The 18611-nt window shown below is 38.4% G+C and overlaps 3 protein-coding genes across 7 annotated transcripts; 1 reads left to right on the top strand and 2 right to left on the bottom strand.

Moving 5' to 3' along the window:
- Nucleotides 1-627: 627 nt before the first annotated feature.
- On the bottom strand, nt 628-6783 carry zdhhc11 (zDHHC palmitoyltransferase 11). Its single transcript, XM_086078594.1, has 11 exons — nt 6247-6783; nt 4726-4944; nt 4328-4506; nt 3880-3981; nt 3682-3806; nt 3429-3584; nt 2318-2436; nt 2192-2241; nt 2045-2108; nt 1565-1640; nt 628-1337 (listed from the first exon to the last, which is right to left on the bottom strand). Exons 1-11 carry the CDS (start codon nt 6262-6264, stop codon nt 1195-1197), a joined length of 1251 nt encoding a protein of 416 aa, XP_085934720.1. The 5' UTR covers nt 6265-6783; the 3' UTR covers nt 628-1194.
- Nucleotides 6784-6907: 124 nt separating this feature from the next.
- Nucleotides 6908-12366, bottom strand: brd9 (bromodomain containing 9). 3 transcript variants are annotated; one of them, XM_086078588.1, is made up of 17 exons: nt 12229-12366; nt 11416-11624; nt 11206-11334; nt 10996-11125; nt 10856-10913; nt 10580-10724; nt 10379-10489; nt 9546-9706; nt 9324-9456; nt 9159-9234; nt 8964-9059; nt 8765-8897; nt 8553-8664; nt 8416-8472; nt 8235-8340; nt 7207-7377; nt 6908-7134 (listed from the first exon to the last, which is right to left on the bottom strand). In XM_086078588.1, the coding sequence occupies exons 1-17, from the start codon at nt 12293-12295 to the stop codon at nt 7052-7054; spliced, it is 1977 nt and encodes a 658-aa protein (XP_085934714.1). In that variant the 5' UTR covers nt 12296-12366; the 3' UTR covers nt 6908-7051. The 3 variants fall into 3 exon arrangements, with proteins under 3 accessions (XP_085934714.1, XP_085934715.1, XP_085934716.1); XM_086078589.1 differs by having other exon boundaries at nt 9546-9664; XM_086078590.1 differs by lacking the exons at nt 6908-7134; nt 8235-8340 and having other exon boundaries at nt 7217-7377.
- A 24-nt stretch (nt 12367-12390) lies between these two features.
- trip13 (thyroid hormone receptor interactor 13) lies at nt 12391-18343 on the top strand. 3 transcript variants are annotated; one of them, XM_086078592.1, is made up of 14 exons: nt 12391-12493; nt 12695-12764; nt 13363-13522; nt 13590-13716; nt 14374-14429; nt 14598-14688; nt 14776-14848; nt 14944-15007; nt 15076-15162; nt 16904-17010; nt 17090-17243; nt 17318-17430; nt 17510-17579; nt 17660-18343. In XM_086078592.1, exons 2-14 carry the CDS (start codon nt 12697-12699, stop codon nt 17753-17755), a joined length of 1266 nt encoding a protein of 421 aa, XP_085934718.1. In that variant the 5' UTR covers nt 12391-12493; nt 12695-12696; the 3' UTR covers nt 17756-18343. The 3 variants fall into 3 exon arrangements, with proteins under 3 accessions (XP_085934718.1, XP_085934717.1, XP_085934719.1); XM_086078591.1 differs by having other exon boundaries at nt 13363-13525; XM_086078593.1 differs by lacking the exon at nt 12391-12493 and having other exon boundaries at nt 12693-12764.
- The last annotated feature ends 268 nt before the right edge of the window (nt 18344-18611 follow it).

Below are 18611 nucleotides of genomic sequence, written 5' to 3'. Positions count from 1 at the left end.
ACAAAAAATGTTTTAAAAATTGAACAGCTGACTGCATAAATGCAGCAAGTTGTAGATAATTTTAGTGGATGTGGTAACTTGTTCAATGGATTGCAGTCGCATTTTGTTGTTTTGATTATACGTTTTTTTGATCCTGCATGGAAGGCTGTGAAAATGATAAATTCAGTTGGATGACTAAAATGTTAGCACTGTGTGATTTTTGACCATTTATGGATGTTTTGATTGTGCTGTTATGGATAAGCGGTTCAGATTTTGTACAACTCTGGTCCTCTTGAAGGGTAGCTCTCAAAATGGCGTCCCTGGAGTGTTGCAAGCTATAGCTTAGGGGTCCGCAAACTAATGAGCAATAAACTGGTCATAGCATATCATAAAGTGTATACCTCCATATGGGGGACTGGTGTGCAAATACAACAAAAACAAATATGATTCCCTAACATACATGAAAGACAAGAATAAAATTGTATTTGTTACTCTCAAGACTTAAAACGCATTTGTTATATCCTGAATTTTTGGGGCATGAATGGTACTTATGTTTAACTGCCGTTAGCATTATGAGGGGGTCCTTGGAAAAATGTGAAAATCCCTAAAAGTGGGAATCCAGTCACATTGGCTCAAGCAGAAGCAAGTAGGAGATGAGAAAATAATTGTTCTGAATTATTTACTATGAAATGACGGCAACAAAATTAACTAAACATCTAAAACAGAAGTGACGTTCAATCTTCTTCTACCACTAGAATGTGCTCCACCCTTCTTTCTTTTCAACACATAGATCTATTTGACCATACAAGGTTTTTGCTTTGGCCGGCAGATAAAATGACATGATTTAAGCGTTACTGCCCTGTACTTGGAACAGTTTCCGTTTGGAAAATAAATAAAATATCTCCAGATGCCAAAAACATCTACTTGACTAAGATGAATGTCACATGTGCCGACATTGATGTTGAACTACCATAAAAGTCCATAAAATTAAAAAAAAATAGTTGACATAACTTAAAAAGACAAAATAGAGTTAAGTCATGATTTAAAAAATAAAATAAAATAAAAAGAGTGGAAGTGTGTCTATCCTTTTCCAAAAGGTTCATGAGTTGTTGTCATATTGAGGATGTCCTCATTAACACCAATGGCTCCATGGTAACTCCTCCTAACAAGGTGTCCCTGAGTGTAACGTTATCCCAGCGCAGCGCTGACTGTTTGTTACGTGTCATCCGGAGTCATCACTAAGCTTCCAAGGGGATCCTGCACCTCTGGAACGCTCTCCACTGATTTGACGCTTTCCCTCTGCAATTCATCGCCGGCATCAGGTTTCCAGCTTCTCTGGGTGCTCATATCTCTTTGTCCTTTTTGGAAAAAATTTAATGTGAAAGGGGCACAATTATTCATGATGAAGCTGACGGTTTGACAACCAACATAGTATAAATAGAAATCCCGGATAAAAAGAAAGTAATAAAACATCTGAAATAACAGCACAATGTTTATGTGTGAGAACGTTTCAAGGAATATTCTCGGAAGACTACCTAGCCATGACAGTAAAAAAAAAAGGAGGAAAAAAAAGACAACTACTCACTCTCTTTCTCTGCAGAATTCTGTGTTTCATAATGGAAGCTGCTTTCCTTTTCTGATTGTGTGTTGGTGTTTTCCGTCTAGATAAAAAACAAACAATGTACGAGTACAGGGTAAGTATGGTATAATTCAGTCCATTGAACACATTGGTAGCTAAATATAATATATGATTTTGTATGCCTGCAAGTACTGTTGGATGTTCTATTTTTATGTCGTGTCTATCCTAAACAGGGGCGGAACAATGTTCTGTATATGTGTGCATTTTATTTCATGAAACCCTGATTCAACATGGAGCTCATTGGAAAATTCAATAGCAGTAAACCCAATTTTGGTGAAATAAAGAGAAGGTAAGAATAAAAGTGACACTTCTTTTGGGATCAGAAATCTTTGAAAATACGCTGCAGCATTTTGTTTCAGCAGCAAGGGTTGAAGCTTTTTAAAAAGTTAACTTTACTGCAATTGTAATCTAAGTATATTTTCTTACCTCAGCGCAGATGGGCTCTGGCAGTCGGCTGGAAAGTGGGTCTTTATCATCGGGTTTGCAAGTACTGTTGAAACAAACACACAGTTCAAAGAGATCCTTGGCACAGTTTGTGTTGGCACAACAGGACCAGTAGTGACTTGATGTTACCTTGCACCATGAATATGGGTGGGCTCACAATCCATAGAGCTCAATGGATTCTTTAGCATAGAAACATGTGTTACAAGGCAACATAGAAGTAGGGATAATAGAGAAGGGTCAAGAAGGAATTGTCACCTGTGAAACCTTGTTTCTTATTTGCGGTTCGTGTGGATTTCCCACTTCAGTGTCTCCACCATTGGCTTCTTTTTGACGCTGCAGCTTTATGTACTCGTATGTGCTTAGTCCTTTAAACACTGCAACAATACCCATTACGAAAGATTAAAAGGATAATTTTTTGTCTGAAAAAATGAGCAGTCTAAGCATTTTGTTCTTAACTCATTCACTGCCATATTATAATTTTTTTTTTTTAAAGATCATTAAAAAATTAAGAGGCGATTAAAATTTTAAATTGTATATAATCGCATGGTTTCACTAGTTAACTCACGATTAATCACAAATTTCATATCTGTTCTAAATGTACCCCAAAAAATCTAGGTTTTCATACTCTTGTTAACAAAAGTGAAAAAAAAAAGTTAAACTAATAGAAAGAGTTCAAATGAATTTTTCACGTTTATAGCCGTCATTGGCAGTGAATGAGTTAATACTGCCTACATTTTAAAGAGGCAACAATAAGTAGTGGGATAAATCCGAATTCCTACCTTCCTGCAATGCAGAATTACTGTAGTACCTTTCACCATGAGCTAATGCCCAGGATGTTAGCAAGTTAGCATTTACTTGTTTGCTTAAAAAACACACCAACTCCTAATTTGGAATGTGACGAGCGCATCACTAGTTAGCTTGTTACGCTCTGTGACATTAACATTTTTAAGATACAATTGTTTAAAAAGTTCAAATCATTGGCATTAAAGCACCTTTAACATGAGCTACTGCTAAGGAAGTTAGTGTATTTCTTTTTAAATAGGGGTGGAAAGACCCTTTTTAAATATGCTGCCCCCTACTGGTGTGGAGCATCGTGACAAGCGCCTCGCTAGCTAGCTTGTAAAGTAACAAAAAGCTATTTTAAGTGAGGGCAAAAACATACAGTACACATGATCAAATATGTTGAAAAGAGAAAAAAAATATTTCACTCGGCGACATACAGTATAGGTAAATTTTTATGAAATAATTGCTTATAAAAGTGTAGCATAAAAACACCTTGATCTAATACTAATAAAGTGTCTGCTTGTTTATATAATAAGAGTGGACAGAGCCATTTTGTGTGCTGCCCCCCAGTGGTTTGACTTACAAAGGTAGAAATGGAAACAGAGCAGGTGCCAGAGGAGCAGCAGGCACGTCAGACTCAGCAAGGCGGTAACAAAGGCCACTAAAAGGAGACCGGCTGAACTAGTCTTTATGGGGGCTGATGGTAAAAACACCAGCCAGGTGTCGTTTGCCAGCGCACCTGCAGAAAAGTGGACACACAAACACTTGCTTGAATGAAGAAATTATCATAACAAGCAATCCACCTGTGTCGTCTATCTAATAGTGCGATGACTCACCATGGAATTGCGGGTTGGTCCGTAGGATGTTTGGATCAAGATAGTGTTGGATGAATATAAACAAGATGACAGCGACAAGCAGGCCCGCGCCGACTGCTGCAGAGGACACGGCTGCAAAGAAGTACCTGAAATCAACACAGGTGAACATGTTTAACACCTTATTGTACTAATCGACATCATAGTCCAATGTGATCTTACCTGTAATTTCTGCCACCCACACAGTTGTTCAGCCATTTGCAGTGGTGATCAAAGTCTGACACACATTTGTTGCAAATGCTACAGTGTTTCACTTTGGGTCCACTGAAGAAAGGGAATAAATGTTTATTGGTCAAACGACCACGCATCTCATTTACAAATTAACTGCAAGCAGACAATGTAAACGCAAACAGCAGCATATGTGAGCTTGTTGACAGGGTGAATCATGACAGGGTGGACATTGTTGGCTAATGTTAGCATGTATGATTTGAGCTTCATTATAAACATGATTCGGTGAGCAAACTACTCGTGGTTACTGGTTAACAAATATATCTCAATTTCTTAACAGTTTTTATATCAGTTGATATTATGACTATGACAGAGTGGACATTTTAAGCTTATCAACATCAAAATGCATGGAAATAAAATGACAAAAGGCTGGCATACATACACCTTGACTTCACATAGGTAACAGTGCATGTCCTGGATGACATGAAGTTGCACTGTGCGGTCAAACAGTGGCATTGGGCCGGTGTACGTTTTTTTGGCCCTCACACTAACATCGGCCGGATCGATGGTGACCGCGGCAACATGGCTGAGCAGGTGCACAAGAAAGGCTAAACCTGTAAACTGGATGTCACTAGGATTAAGAAAAAGTGCTTAGATAAGACAAAAACAGCTCTGTTTCTACCACTTTTAGTTTTCATAAAGTCAGACACAAGCACGGATTCATGCCTTGTAACAGAAGCTCATAGAAAGCCCCCACACAAGAAAAACCTTGTTTGGTTGTAAACGATAATTTGTGAGCTCGCTCGCCAGCTGAGCGTCTGCTGAGAGAGTTAAGGATACGGTGTAGAGCACATGGTTCCAAGGCAGAGGTAGGAGAGGGATGAACATGCCAAAGGCCACCACGGCGAGATACTTGTACAACAGCCAGGCAATGACTTGGAAGACCTGAGGGGGCCACGTCCAACCATTCACCCGCGGGGTCTTGGATGAGACCAGCTCGTTTCGGCTGCTGCCTTGCATGGGGGCCGTGCGCCTCAGCTTCCCACTGAGGACGTTCATCTAGACGGCAAAAGATACAAGACAGCGAGGCACCAAATTATATGACGGGGACCTTGAAAGTAACAATTGCTTTAGAAACCCAGAACACAAAATGATTGCCTTCAAGTAAATAATGGACACAATTTCAGACAAATATGAAACCTTATTGAGCCATTGAATTTTTTACATTGTTGTACCGCGCAATTACCCCTAGTGTTACATTTAAACTGCCTAATTTTACATATTCAATTTAATATTTTAAATAATGGCAATCATAGCGTAATATTTTAAAATATATATGTGATTTAGGAATAATAAAATAATACAGTAATTGCAACTTCATTATATGGTCTGCTTTTTTAATTGTTGATTTCTTACATATGATTTATACACAATACAGTATATATACATATACTGTATAATTTTACATTAATTCTTACATGACAATAATAGTCTTAAAGATATACCGGTATGTACATATTCAATATTCATTTATTTAAAAATACAAAAAACATGTTATATATTAATATACTTATGTAAACATGTAATTCAATTAGCCTTTATTAAATGAACATAATAATAATAGTAATAATAATTAATATCATCTAAAATAATTTAATATTTAAAAACTTTATTAGACTGTTTAATATTGAATTTAGCGTGTCATTTCATTATTTTTACCCAATGTTTTAAATATAAAAGATCATTCTTTGTTAATTCTATTTTTGGTCTTTTTACTGTTATCTTGAATTTCTTTGAATAAAAGATTACATTTAGGCCGATATTACAAATGTAGTTTATCCCATCAACAATGTGAACAAAATATAGAAGACAAATTACTACCATAAACATGAATCAGAAAGCTATTAACAAGAGATTGTCTGATTATTAATAAAACAGCTTGCATCTATTTTAGTTTGGGAAACTCTTATTTAGGTAACCAGGAATCACATTTCTCCTGCAAAAGACAAATAGGCTGAAAGTCTGAAAGTCAACAGTGGAGTTAAAAAAATTTTTATTAAAGAAGCTGCATTCCTTTTTAGGGTCATCTGACTCACATGTTTTGCTCTGGGCCCTTTATGCTGACACAAGATATTTTTTATGTGCGTGTGCATGTGTATTTTAAAAGCAATAATCGACTGCAACCAATCATTGTAACACGCATTGATCTAAACAGACTGATCACCACTCTTACATCAAAAGACAAAGAAAACACGTTGCGGTTTTGCCTTCAACACATAAAATTAACTTTACACCCTGGGATACACAGAAAAGTCACGCGGGTGAATGTTTATCCCTTGAAATGCATCGAAAATTACTTACTTTGGTTGCGGCGTTCATATCAACCCCCGAGTCATCGATTTAAGATCCAAACAATGCACACGGCGATTCATTATCACTATGCCAAACCTCACGTCACGCTACATGTAGCTGCTAACTAAGAAACATGAAAAACGTGACAAAAGGTTAGATATAAGCGTCTCTGCTGATGCCGATGTCTCGGCGAAAGATGTTGTTTGACTTTTAAGTTGAAGAAACAGTTTGCTCAGCGGCGCTCGGATGCGCCATGGCAACTGCTGCGCATGCGTACTGTCGGTCTCCCACCCTAGCGGCTGACCTGCTAGTGTTGCGTTCATGTCCCTCACAGTCACAAATCAAGACGATAATAAGCTATTTTGTTCGACACTGCCATTTTTTTTTAAAAATAAATATTGTGATTGTAGTTGGCAGCGGTAGAGAACTGAGTTTTACTGAGACGTTTCTAATATTTTGACTCTTTTCATGTAGCTAAATAGAAACAATACAGTATGCCACGTCTTCAAGCAACTACCATATAGCGATAAACTAGAAAATGGGGGATTCTTAAATTTTTTATGACTGTTGTTTTCAGCAAATCAGTTAATAATTTCACCTCGTGTCTTTTGAATGATGTATAGACTTCTACTTTCCAAAATACAGGTTGCAGAGTATGAAACCACACATATTTATAAATACACGTGCAAGAATTCATTTTTACTGTTTGACTCATACAAAAAACAACAATCTGTACAAGTAGGTTTATAAGTAGTGCACCAGTCCAACGTCACAGTGACAGGCGTTGTCGATGCAGATGAAGTAAATAACGTGGTCAGTTATTGGCTGGGCTCTCCGACTCAGGGGACTGTAGGAACTCATACGGATCATGAACCATTTCGGACTGTGACGGGCTCCCTGTTGAGCAAACAAAACAATTTAGTTGAGAGTCAATACTTTGGTTTGTCAAGACTTCAAATTAACAGCTACCCAAGTGGTGCTGATCCCTCTCGGAGGCGTTAGAGAGGGACGACAGGTTGGACGAAGGCCTGGAGCCGACTCTGTCCACCTGAGCCTCCTGAAACTCCTGCAGAAGCTTGTCGGCGTCATCGAACTGCTGCTGGCCCTCATCGTTTCCCGGCTCCTTCTTCACACCTTTACCTGCCATATGGATGGGAGGAATGAACTAAGATGTGCTATTCCGGTAAAATAACACACACATAACCTCACAGTGTTGCAGACAAGCATGACTTAAGATCTTTTTAACATCCGGTGACAGTATTAGATCATTGTGTACCGGATCTGGCAGGCCAACAGGAGTTAATAAACTCATTGTGTCGTAGTTCCTGTATATGGTGCAGTAATTGCCTGCAAATTTGCATTTCAATGTTCACTTCATTTTATTCTGTGGAACCTATCCCTGGTTATTTGCTGAAAAACAAATCTACAAATCTAAACTAATCTATCTACAAAATGCAGACAAAGTCTAAATAGGCAAATAAAGTATTAATATTCTAAAAAAATTAAAATAATTCGGATAAAATTTTAGCTCAACTGTGCAAAAACAAACAACTAAGAATAAATATAGCTGGTCTGTGAAGAAATTACAAAAAGGAAGATAAGACAGCTGCTCTGTCATGGAAACAAGCCTGTTTATTAAAGACGGCGCGTGATAATGCTGCTTACTGCTATGCCTCATTGAACTCGGCGAGAATAAAAGTCACTGAACCTGAAAACATTTGGACAAATCTGCAGCCAAATTGAAGTGCTCTATGCTGTTATGCTTATGTCACATTTTCAGCGAGTGCATGCTGGTGGAATATGATCTCTGCGGGCCTGTTGTGGAGAGCTTGTTTTTGAACATGTTCAACTTTTCCGTTTGCAGCTACGTATCTAGCTGCAAACAAGAGCCCAATGATTTACATTCTAAATTTGCGAATATTCACTACATTTACACGAGCGGGATAAAAAAAGTGCAATAATAGTAGTCTCTGCTCCTGGAAATGTGGACAATATACCTAACGAGTTGAGCATGGATATATCAAGAGACATGTCGGGGTAGTTCTTCAGTGACATGAAATCCAACACCGAACTGCTGTCTCCAAGACCGCCGCCATCCACCATCTTAACGCGAAAACAACCCGAGTCAGAGCATGGATGTTGTTTGACTTCAATGCAGCTCACATGCAGCCCACCTACCTGCATGTCACAGAGGCCTGTTTTGGTTTCATCAGGTTTCATCATCATGTTTCTCTTCTGAGGGAAAAAAAAGCATCAGGGATCACAATTGAGGCACATGTAACGATCAATATGTAACACTGGAGCGAGCCACAGACCTGTCGGATCTGATTGGCAGCATTCGCGTGATCGCCTCCTGTCATCTTATCGAGAATTCCATCGACCCAACACTTGGTGACACTTCCACAGCCCTTCACAAAGTCCAGTATGCTTAAAGTAGGAGGGGGGGGGAATAGCACACAAGCTGAAATTGGTGACTTTTATCACTAAACGTCAATATTGTCCAATAGTGATGACTCTCCATCCCTACCTCAGAGCACATTGTACCCCCGTTTCATCCCCATACGCAGAGCACAGCAAGTCTGACTCATCAGGAAGCAGGTCTGGAAAAACGGAGTTCTTCTGAAGGCTCTGAATGTTGTAGGCGCTATTCAGGAAGGTCACTGCAAAGAAAGGACATGATTTCTAAGATGTAACTGAAATTCAAAAGCAAGCGTTTTAATATGCACCTTTGTGTCTCCTGTCGTCCTTGAAGCCCAACGTTGTTAATCCAGGAAGAAGCTTATTGGACAAAGAACTCAAGTCCACTTTGTGGGTCTCCTCTTCTGCAGAAGTGGGGGGGGGGAAAGACGTGTGGGTATTATTTTTGCAGTGTAAAGTTTAATCACACATCTTGGGGTAGAAAACATGCAATAGTATCAAACCTTCTGCATCAGGATCGAGCTGATTGACGACTGTGTACACAAGAGAAGTGTCGGATTCTTTCTGCAAGTAGCCTATCTAAAAGCAATGAGCAGACCGTATTGGTTAAGAAAGCGCTGACATATTGGCAACACGATCAAACATATTGATCATGGAAAGTACAACACCTTTGAATTGGGCATGTATCTGTTGATGCGATCTCGGGCTTCATCGGCCGAATGTTCCACTAGGGCTAAAACGTGTTCCTCTGCTGTGCTGTCAGTCAGGCTGCAGGCGTTCCCCTCCGGCTCAAAAAGGTAGCTGAAATCAGAGAAGCCACGAGGCGACAGTGTTTATTGTCAGTTTAGCCAATTTGATTCCTCCTTCAGTTAAATAAAAAAAAAACTTACCTAATCTCTTTCGCGGGTTGTTTCTTTGACTTTTTGGCTGATTCCACTGGCATAGGATTTATCTCCGTTGGAGGTACATCAGTTGCAAGTTCTTCGTCTCCCAAAACGGCTGCCATGTCCTGCATGAAAGACATGCTGCGCTTCAAAACCAACAGGCGATCCTGAAAACAAAATTCTGAAACATTTAATGTCACATCCAAATTAACTCATTCACTGCCATTGTGGTCCTTGCCTATTCATTTGAACTATTTCTATTAGTTTAACATTTTTTTTCTACTTTTGTTAACAAGAGTGTGAAAACCTATAATTTTTTTTATTGTACATTTAGAACAGATTTACATTTGTTATTAATCGCGAGTTAACTAGTGAAGTCATGCGATTAATTACAATTACAAATGTGAATCGCCTGATGCACCAAATTTTTTATATATATATATTTAAAAAAAGATTTAAAAAAGAAAAGATTATTAAAAATTAGGGGCGTCAGGCGATTAAAATTTGTCATTGTAATTAATCGAATGACTTCACTAGTTAACTCACAATTTTATATCTGTTCTAAATACTTACATACTCTTGTTAACAAAAGTGGAAACATTTTTAAACTAATAGAAATAGTTCAAATTAATTTTTTTACGTCTATAGCCGTCAATGGCAGTGAATGAGTTAAACATTTTCATGTATGTATGTGTCAATATATACACTATAGGAATTATAAAATTTTTCATTTCATACATAGGTCTCTTTTTGGTACTCAAAAGAATAAATCTGGGACATCGGCTGCTAAATTTTGTGCCATCTTGTGCAAATGTGTACTGTATTCATGCACTGATTACCTTGCTCATCATCTTAAAACCAGTATGGAGAAGTTTCTTGGCCGCCTTATAGTAAACCGTCTCTGGACGGTTGTAAACCATGGCGTTGTCGCACATCAGTTTAAAGTCTGCCTAAAGAACACAATGGATTCAGACAGGCAAGAGCGTCAAAAATCATTCCATTTGCTACTTTTTATCCAAGTGACAATTTTCCTATCTCACCTTGAATTCTGTCACTGTGTTGTACTCGTTGTTTGCAATCTTGTCTTTAATGGTGCTGAAGTCCATCGGATGTTTGATGATCACAGAGTAATTCGGAGCAATCGCATCTGTTACTGGCAAGGCAAAGAATCCGTGGGCATCTTTTCTGTGAGGACAAGATATAAACACAAAGGTTAGGACAGTATTGCTGTGCGCAAGCTTGGACTACACTTTTAAACTTCACTGTTTATGCCATAGATGTAGCCCAAATGGAAACAGTTCTTTCCCCGACCTCACCTCTGCAGCTGGCGCAGAAAGTGCTCAAGTAGTAGCTGCCGAGGCGTGGACTCATTCTCTGTATTTGGGAAACAAAAATTTTGCAATTTCATGACACATTTTGATCTTGATAATGGCAATAACATCAAGTTGGTCCTTGCCATGCTGCGTCCGACATGCTCGCATGGGCCTTTCTCCTTGGTGCTCAACTTCAACCTTTATACTAGGGTGAAATTCCTCAAATTCAGGCTCACTCTCAAACTTCTCCTTCTTCCTTTTCTTCTCTTCTGGCTGATTGATAACATCATTTGTGTGATTATCACACTCAAAACAAGACGTGTCACCATTAGGCTTTAATTAGCATTCCTCACCTCTATTTTGATGTTCACAGTTTTTGATATCATGAAAGGTTCGACGACGGGCACCCCCGTGCTGACCGCAGTGGCAGGTGCTGCCGCAGATTCCGTCTGCTCTCGCTCTCTTTTCTTCCTCTTTTCCTCCTGTTAGATGATAGACAAAATAGTATTTGAACAAAATGTTTCAATTTGACGTTGAAATGTAGGTGTCATCTCATAACTGACCTTCCGTCGTTTTCTCTCTTCATCGTCCACATATTTGTCCTTATCATACTTTTTCTTTTTCTTCTTCTTTTTCTCTTTGTGGCGCTCATGGTCTGATCTGTCATCATAGTAGCTGGAGTCATGGCCCGAACCCGAGAGCTCTGTCACTTCGCTGCCACCGACTTTAAGCACAAGCTTCAGCGGCTTCTCCAATGCTTTGTCCTCATAATCTGAAAATGTTTTTTGGTAAGGTATTTATCGAAAAGTGTAGAGGATACAATTGTTTTCGAAGACATTTTGACTTGCTAAGCTGATACAATGGTTTATCTCTTGCTGAAATGTTGCGTAAAAGCGTTTATGCCTTTTCAGGGCAATTGGAACCTAGTCTGTTAGTCTGTTTTTACTTTTATCACATCATGCTATTTGATATAAAAACACTGTGGGCATGAGACTTTATAGCATGTTAATAGTCACATAATATAACACTACAATGGGTGGTATATTCATAATACTTTTGTATTGTCATAAAACCTGACTTACTAAAATGCACTATGGTAGAAAAACTACGTGTGGTTGAAATACTGTACAGTACTACATATAACAGACAGCACAGTGAAAACAGTATGCTACTTAAGAGCGCGTCAGCTGTATAATTATCAGAAATAATTGTGTGTGTAATATTGCAGTAGACGATTATGTTAAAAGCCTACAAATATCTATGAATGAAAACAAACTCGATTCGCTGCCACTGCTAGCAAGTGAATCTACCACAAAGGCAGCAACAACAATAACAGAGACGTTAAGTAATAAAATGTCTCAAATGCATTCGATTACCATCAACAGTTCTCCACTCCGGTTTATGTTTCTTATGTTTCTTCCCCATTTCGCAATATTTACACATAAAACGTAGGTTTATTCAGTCCGTGTAACAGACATTCTCGTTAGCATTGGCTTTAGCATGAACGCCAACAGGAAATGACGTTGTGTGAATGTTGTTTAGTATTTCCGGTTCAAAAAGCAGCGCGCTGAATTCGAGCTTTAGGACTTCACCGTCTTCTTTCGATAAAGCGTCAACCTCGCTTCGGTAAATTACAATTTGGTATGTATATATTTTACACTACGTTTGGTTATGTTTGGTTTCATAGCAACAACAACCTTTAGCTGCCGTGCTTACTTACCTAGCTAGCTACCGTACAACCATGAAGTTTTTAATTTCTCACATTCCGAGCAAAAGAGTCGTCAAAGCTGGGAATGTTTGTTTACGCCCCCCCTTTTCATATTGTTGCTCGTTTGTCAACAGCAATGGAAAGTGACGACATGGACACGAGAAAACAAACAATCGATTTGGAGGTCCACGTTAAATCCCAAAGGTGGGTTAAGTTCTACGACATTGGGTGTTCCTTTTCCCTGTAGTAGGTGGCAGCCAGGTGCCTGTTTTTCCAAGAGTGGAGCCATCAATGCCACTTTTACACCTGCTAATAAATTTAGCCACACCTTTATCCCTGCATATCATCATAACATAACATGCTTATTTTTAATACAATTAATCTTGTACACTGTGCTCTGGTTCACTGTTTTCCAACCAATTTGACCCAAGGTACACATCTAATCTCTCTCTCTATAGTCTTTACCCTATGTGTCAGTCTCTCCTCTGTCATGGTTTTTTTCCAACCCAACCATTTTAGACAGACTGTTGTTTTCTTCCTTAGACCGAGTTTTTGCTTTCCAACGTTGCCCACTGCATGCACAATTACACATATACGATTCAGTTAAGTGCTTCTCTTCTGCTCCATATAATATAGGTAACGTCTGTCATAAATTGGCACTATATATAAGACTTGATTAAATCAGTTAACTTGACAGCCCTCACAGTGTTTTTATTGTATTGTATTATTTTTCGATTAAAATGTGTGTCGTTGTATGTTGATGTATTTTCCCTTCGCCCCATGTATCTTGTTGACATTGTAGCACAGCTAAACTGCCTGAGGTGAGGATGCACGTTCAGGCTCTTCTAAGTCGCCACAGCATGGTGTTCGGAAACTACAAGTGGACAGAGTTTGATGAAGGCTTCCTGCATACTCATGTGGAATCTGTGGCTATTGTTGATCAGGAAGAGATGCCAACACAGGTAGTTTATTTTGAGCTTGGTGGTTATTTACGTTGATCTTTTGTCATTGTTCATTCTCCATGCTCAGCCTATCGATTTGACGAGCTGCACGCTTTCCTTCCACATCTTCACCCTGAATGAGGATGGACCAAGCACACTCAGTTTGGAGGAGGATGAGGAGCTCTCAGCGGCTAACCACTGGTTGCTTCCAGCAGGTGATTAAGGACATACAGGAGAGAACACTAAGTTTTAAATGCTCACTGTAATACTAATCTATTTATACATCCGTTTGGACAAAGAATAATAATGAAAACGAGGCACGTGTAAGATGAGTGCTATTACATAGCCATAAAATATAATATTCATGTAATTAATATATTTGATTACTCAGCAATACATAATACTGATAAGAATGCCATAACTTCTTACAATTGTGATACAAATTTGTTAATTTGAATCAAATATTGTTTAAAGATTTAAATATTGTTTAATAAAACAAATTTTTTTTTTCTTGAACATAGCGTGTTTTACTCGAGTATAAAACTTTTTAGGAGAGCAGCTTGTTGTTACCGAATGTTTTAATATCCAATACATGTTTTTTAAACGGCCTGTACCCTAAGCCATTTCAGTTGATGATGATGATGTCTAAGTCTGAACACCAGGGGGCGCCATATAAAAGGAGTATGTTATGTGAAGAAGCTGGTTTTGCTGTCTCGATTTTCTGCTGATAATTATGAGAAAATGCATATTTTATTTAATACTCAATCACCTGTTTTCACCTTTTAAAACTACAAACTTTGGAGTCATATTCACTGCTTCCAATTATGAATAATATTTGATATTTGAATAATTTTTTCATTTTTTTCTCGCAGCTGATTTCCATGGTATTTGGGAGAGTTTGATGTATGACAGTGGGGTCAAAACTCAGGTAAAGCACATTAATTTTCCGCATGGTTAATGAAGTAATCTTGTCTGTCAATGAAATCAGATATCAAATCCCTAGTCTGTGAATATGCTGTCGTTATTATGTCATCATTACATAGAAATTCTGGTACAGCATAGTACTCAACTTGAAATTACTCTGGTTCTCCTCCAGCTACTGAATTATGTCACAACAACAATTTACTTCTCGGACAAAAACGTCAACAGCAACCTGATTTCGTGGAATCGTGTCGTGCTGCTCCATGGTATCAATTTTAAAGAACAATACCCCGGTTATTATTACAATTTGTTGTATCGCAGATGTTAAGACTTTTCTGCGTTCGCACTTCCAGGGCCCCCAGGCACCGGGAAAACATCCTTGTGCAAAGCTCTTGCCCAGAAGCTGTCAATCAGATTGTCAAGTCGGTGAGAAGACGACCTTCATTTAATTAAAACCGCCTGGGCTTCGAAAGCACCTGCTGTTTTTATTCCTGCGCACACTCTACTACCTCTCCTCGCAGGTACACGTATGGACAGTTTATCGAGATAAACAGCCACAGTTTGTTCTCAAAGTGGTTCTCTGAGGTAAATGAGCACTTTCCAGGTGTCTAGGGAACGGATCTTTGGTTCCTAACTACACATCTTTATTGCAGAGCGGCAAACTGGTCACAAAGATGTTTCAGAAGATTCAGCAGCTAATAGATGACAAAGATGCTCTTGTTTTTGTTCTCATTGATGAGGTAAACAAAACACAAATCTATCAGTCCCTATCATTATTGCATTTGCAGGAACAGACAGCCATTGCAATGTATTAGCTTTATGTGAAAAGTTGTGATGGCATATCAAGAACTTAAAGGATATAAAATGTTCTTATGCTAATTTGGGAGTTTAATTAGTGTAGATTGGTGAAAAATTTCAGGCAATTTAACCATGATTCTTGCTTGGAAAAAGTACTTGCAGTTTATATCTTGAAAGTCCTCATCAACGACTTTATGGTAATTTGAATATGAGCCAATAGGGTTTGTTTCAAATTATTTTCTGAAAGCACAAAAGTTAAAGTTCAACCAAAGATTTTGGTAAAATATGCCATACACGTATCATGTGAGCGATCAGCGCACCTCAGTAGACAAATGTAGCCGACATCAGAGGATTAGCTCAATGCGCGTTTCACTTTTTCTTTAACTTTTAGCAGATTAGAAGATGGCTTTATTTTAATTTTTTTTTATTATTCTTGTTGGTTTGGTAGAACTCTAGTCAGAGACTGAATTGACCAACATTTTTTTTTAACACTTGTGTACTGTCCAGTAAACGGGCAAGAGGCAGAGATTTATCATCAGCCAATCTCAGGGCTCATATTAGTGTTAATTTTGTTAACGAAAACTAAATAAATATATTTTAGTCAACACACATTTTTCACCGGTTGAAAACTAGACTAGACTAAAACCGCCATTAATAAACAATAATTAGGACTAAATCAGTATTCATTTTCGTCAACTAATAAAAACGTGACGAAAATTAAGGTTACTTAATAAAGACTGGACTAAAATCTAAGGACATTTTTGTTCGTGAACAAAAACAAGATGAAAATTATAATTTTGTAAAATCCTGTCTCTGCTAATCTGTCACTAACACACAGTGACACACCCCCTTTCAAATTAGCAGATAGCAAGTGCAACGTAACATTAATGCTACAGCTATAGGCTAACGTTCAAACAATGTTAATCCGACCGCTAACTAATGCTAGCTAATTTACTAGCTCATAGCATGGAGTCATAATGACCACTTGTTGATATACTGTAATTGTGTATCAAGTTGTTTTAAATAAATAAAAAAAAGATGAGAGAAAACATTTATGTGAAGTAGTTTTAGATGAGATGGAAATGTTCAATATTATCTGCTGACAAAAGAAATAATAATTATCCTGACTAAAACTGGACTAAAATGTTGACAGTTTCTGTTAAAATTAGACTAATGAAATTATGTTTTCTTGGACTAAAATGCTCAATTTATAGTCAACTAAAAGTTGACTAAATAAAAATGGGAGGAGGTTGACTAACTGATAAAAACTAACAAGTGTGATTGAAATTGGACTAAAACTGAGACTAAATCTAAAAATGGCTGATGAAATTAACACAAGTTCAATTGAACAAAGAACGGTTTATGGACAAATTAGTCTACAATTAATCTGTAATGAAGGTTTTGGGAATGTGGGTGGTAGATGTGGTATTTGGAGAAAACGCATGTAAACTCTGGGTGAGCATAAAAACTCCACAAAGCATAGCATTAGCCAAGACTTGAATCCAGGAATTTGCACACCTGTAAAAAAACAACAACAACGTAATCTTAATGGACATGTTATACAGTACACAATCAGTTTACTTAGTATATTTCTTTATCACTATTAGCCTTTTTATAAATACAGGAGTGTGTATTTTGCTCCAAAATCCAAAGAGGCTGTTTGTTTTGTGTCACTGATGCTAGGTGGAGAGTCTGACAGCAGCAAGGAACGCCTGCCAGGCGGGAACGGAACCGTCTGACGCCATCCGCGTGGTCAACGCTGTCCTCACTCAGCTGGATCAAATCAAACAGTTGGAAAATTTTACCCACCATTTCACGTTTTTTTTCTTCCCTTCTACCATGATGTTAACATTCAGGTTCTTATTTCAGACATTCCAACGTGGTGATCCTTACTACCTCAAATATGACCGAAAAGATCGACTTGGCCTTTGTAGACAGAGCGGACATCAAGCAGTACATCGGACCTCCGTCTGAGAAGGGCATCTATGACATCTTTCTTTCCTGCCTTGACGAGCTTATGAAGGTAAGAGGATTCACTCCTAAATGAAAGTGAGCGTGTGAACGTGTGTGATAACAACGATTCCCTTATGTGTGCAGTGTCAAATCATTTACCCGCGGCAGCCCCTCTTCACTATCTTTGAGCTGGAGACCATGGGCTTTGCTAAGAGTGATATATCTGAACACAGCCTGGCCCTGAGGAACATCGCCTTGTGAGTACACTTTCCCATGATGCATCAGCAGCCAGTCGTGTGCTATTCTGTGGAACATTTCATTTGTTTGTTTTTTCAGAAAAAGCAAAGGAATGAGTGGACGAGCACTGAGGAAATTACCCTTTCTAGCTCATGCACTCTTCGTCAAGGTAAGCTTTGGATTGAAATCTGAAAGGAACATACAAATAAGAGTTGTGTTGTTTCTTAATCATGCTCTTTCCCCCCGCAGACGCCCAGAGTGACTCTGGAAAGTTTTCTAAAGGCCCTGGACCAGGCTGTGGATAAGCAGAAGGAGGAAAAAGCTCATCTTGTAAATGGTGTCTGACACATTTATAGTCTACAAGCTTCATTTTTTTTTAATGAGGCATCATCAGGTAACTTAGTGCTGAATGTTTACACAAATTGATTCAGCCACGGAAAGTTATTGTTAAGAAATGCTGTCTGTATATTTGTTGGTGCAGCAGCTCAAACCGTTACTCTTCCAGTTGGGAAGTGTTCAAGATGCCTACACAGTGGGTCAAATCCAAATTTGCTACCCTAATAGTAAAGTCAATATTTGTATGAAAAACACATACAAGCCTTAAATGAAAAGCAGTACGCCGGTAATGGAGTGTGCCACATATGTTGGCACTGTAAACTGTTTATGTTAACTTGTTTAAATTTTTACAGTGATCATTCGGATCCCCCTAATCTCAAGTCTGATGGACATTGTCGTATATGTAGGCTTGAGCATTAAGAAAATGTCCTCTGTCACATCTGAAAAATAAAAAAGCAATATACTTTAAACAGATTTGTTAGTTTAGTTTATAAAGGGACATGAATCCATATTTAGCGAGCAAATTAAATTTGCACCCTTTAAAAGCTGTTGTACATAACTGAAATAAAATATTTTTTGTGTTTGTGCACAACAGTAGCAGTGAAACATTTTTGTCACCAGATGTCGCCCCAATGCTATTTGCAAGTATCCTTAGCTCCTTTTAAAACGTTTCTAATTGAATGCTAGTTGTGGCAGATTAGGAGTTGATCTAATCGAGCACTACTGAAAGTTACAAAGTGTGCCTTGTAAAACACTTGCATCGCGGAGGTTTCCAGACTTGCTCGTGCAAGTTGTCAGTATCAGTTCAGACAGTGTGACCCGGCATGACATTCCGGGCTTGTGTGACGCTCGCTCCGGTGGGCGT

This window comes from Leptonotus elevatus, chromosome 6 (genome assembly GCF_054856555.1).
Source record: "Leptonotus elevatus isolate MCC_2025b chromosome 6, RoL_Lele_1.0, whole genome shotgun sequence".
NCBI lineage: Eukaryota > Metazoa > Chordata > Actinopteri > Syngnathiformes > Syngnathidae > Leptonotus > Leptonotus elevatus.
This window is presented reverse-complemented; position numbering and strand designations above follow the sequence as displayed.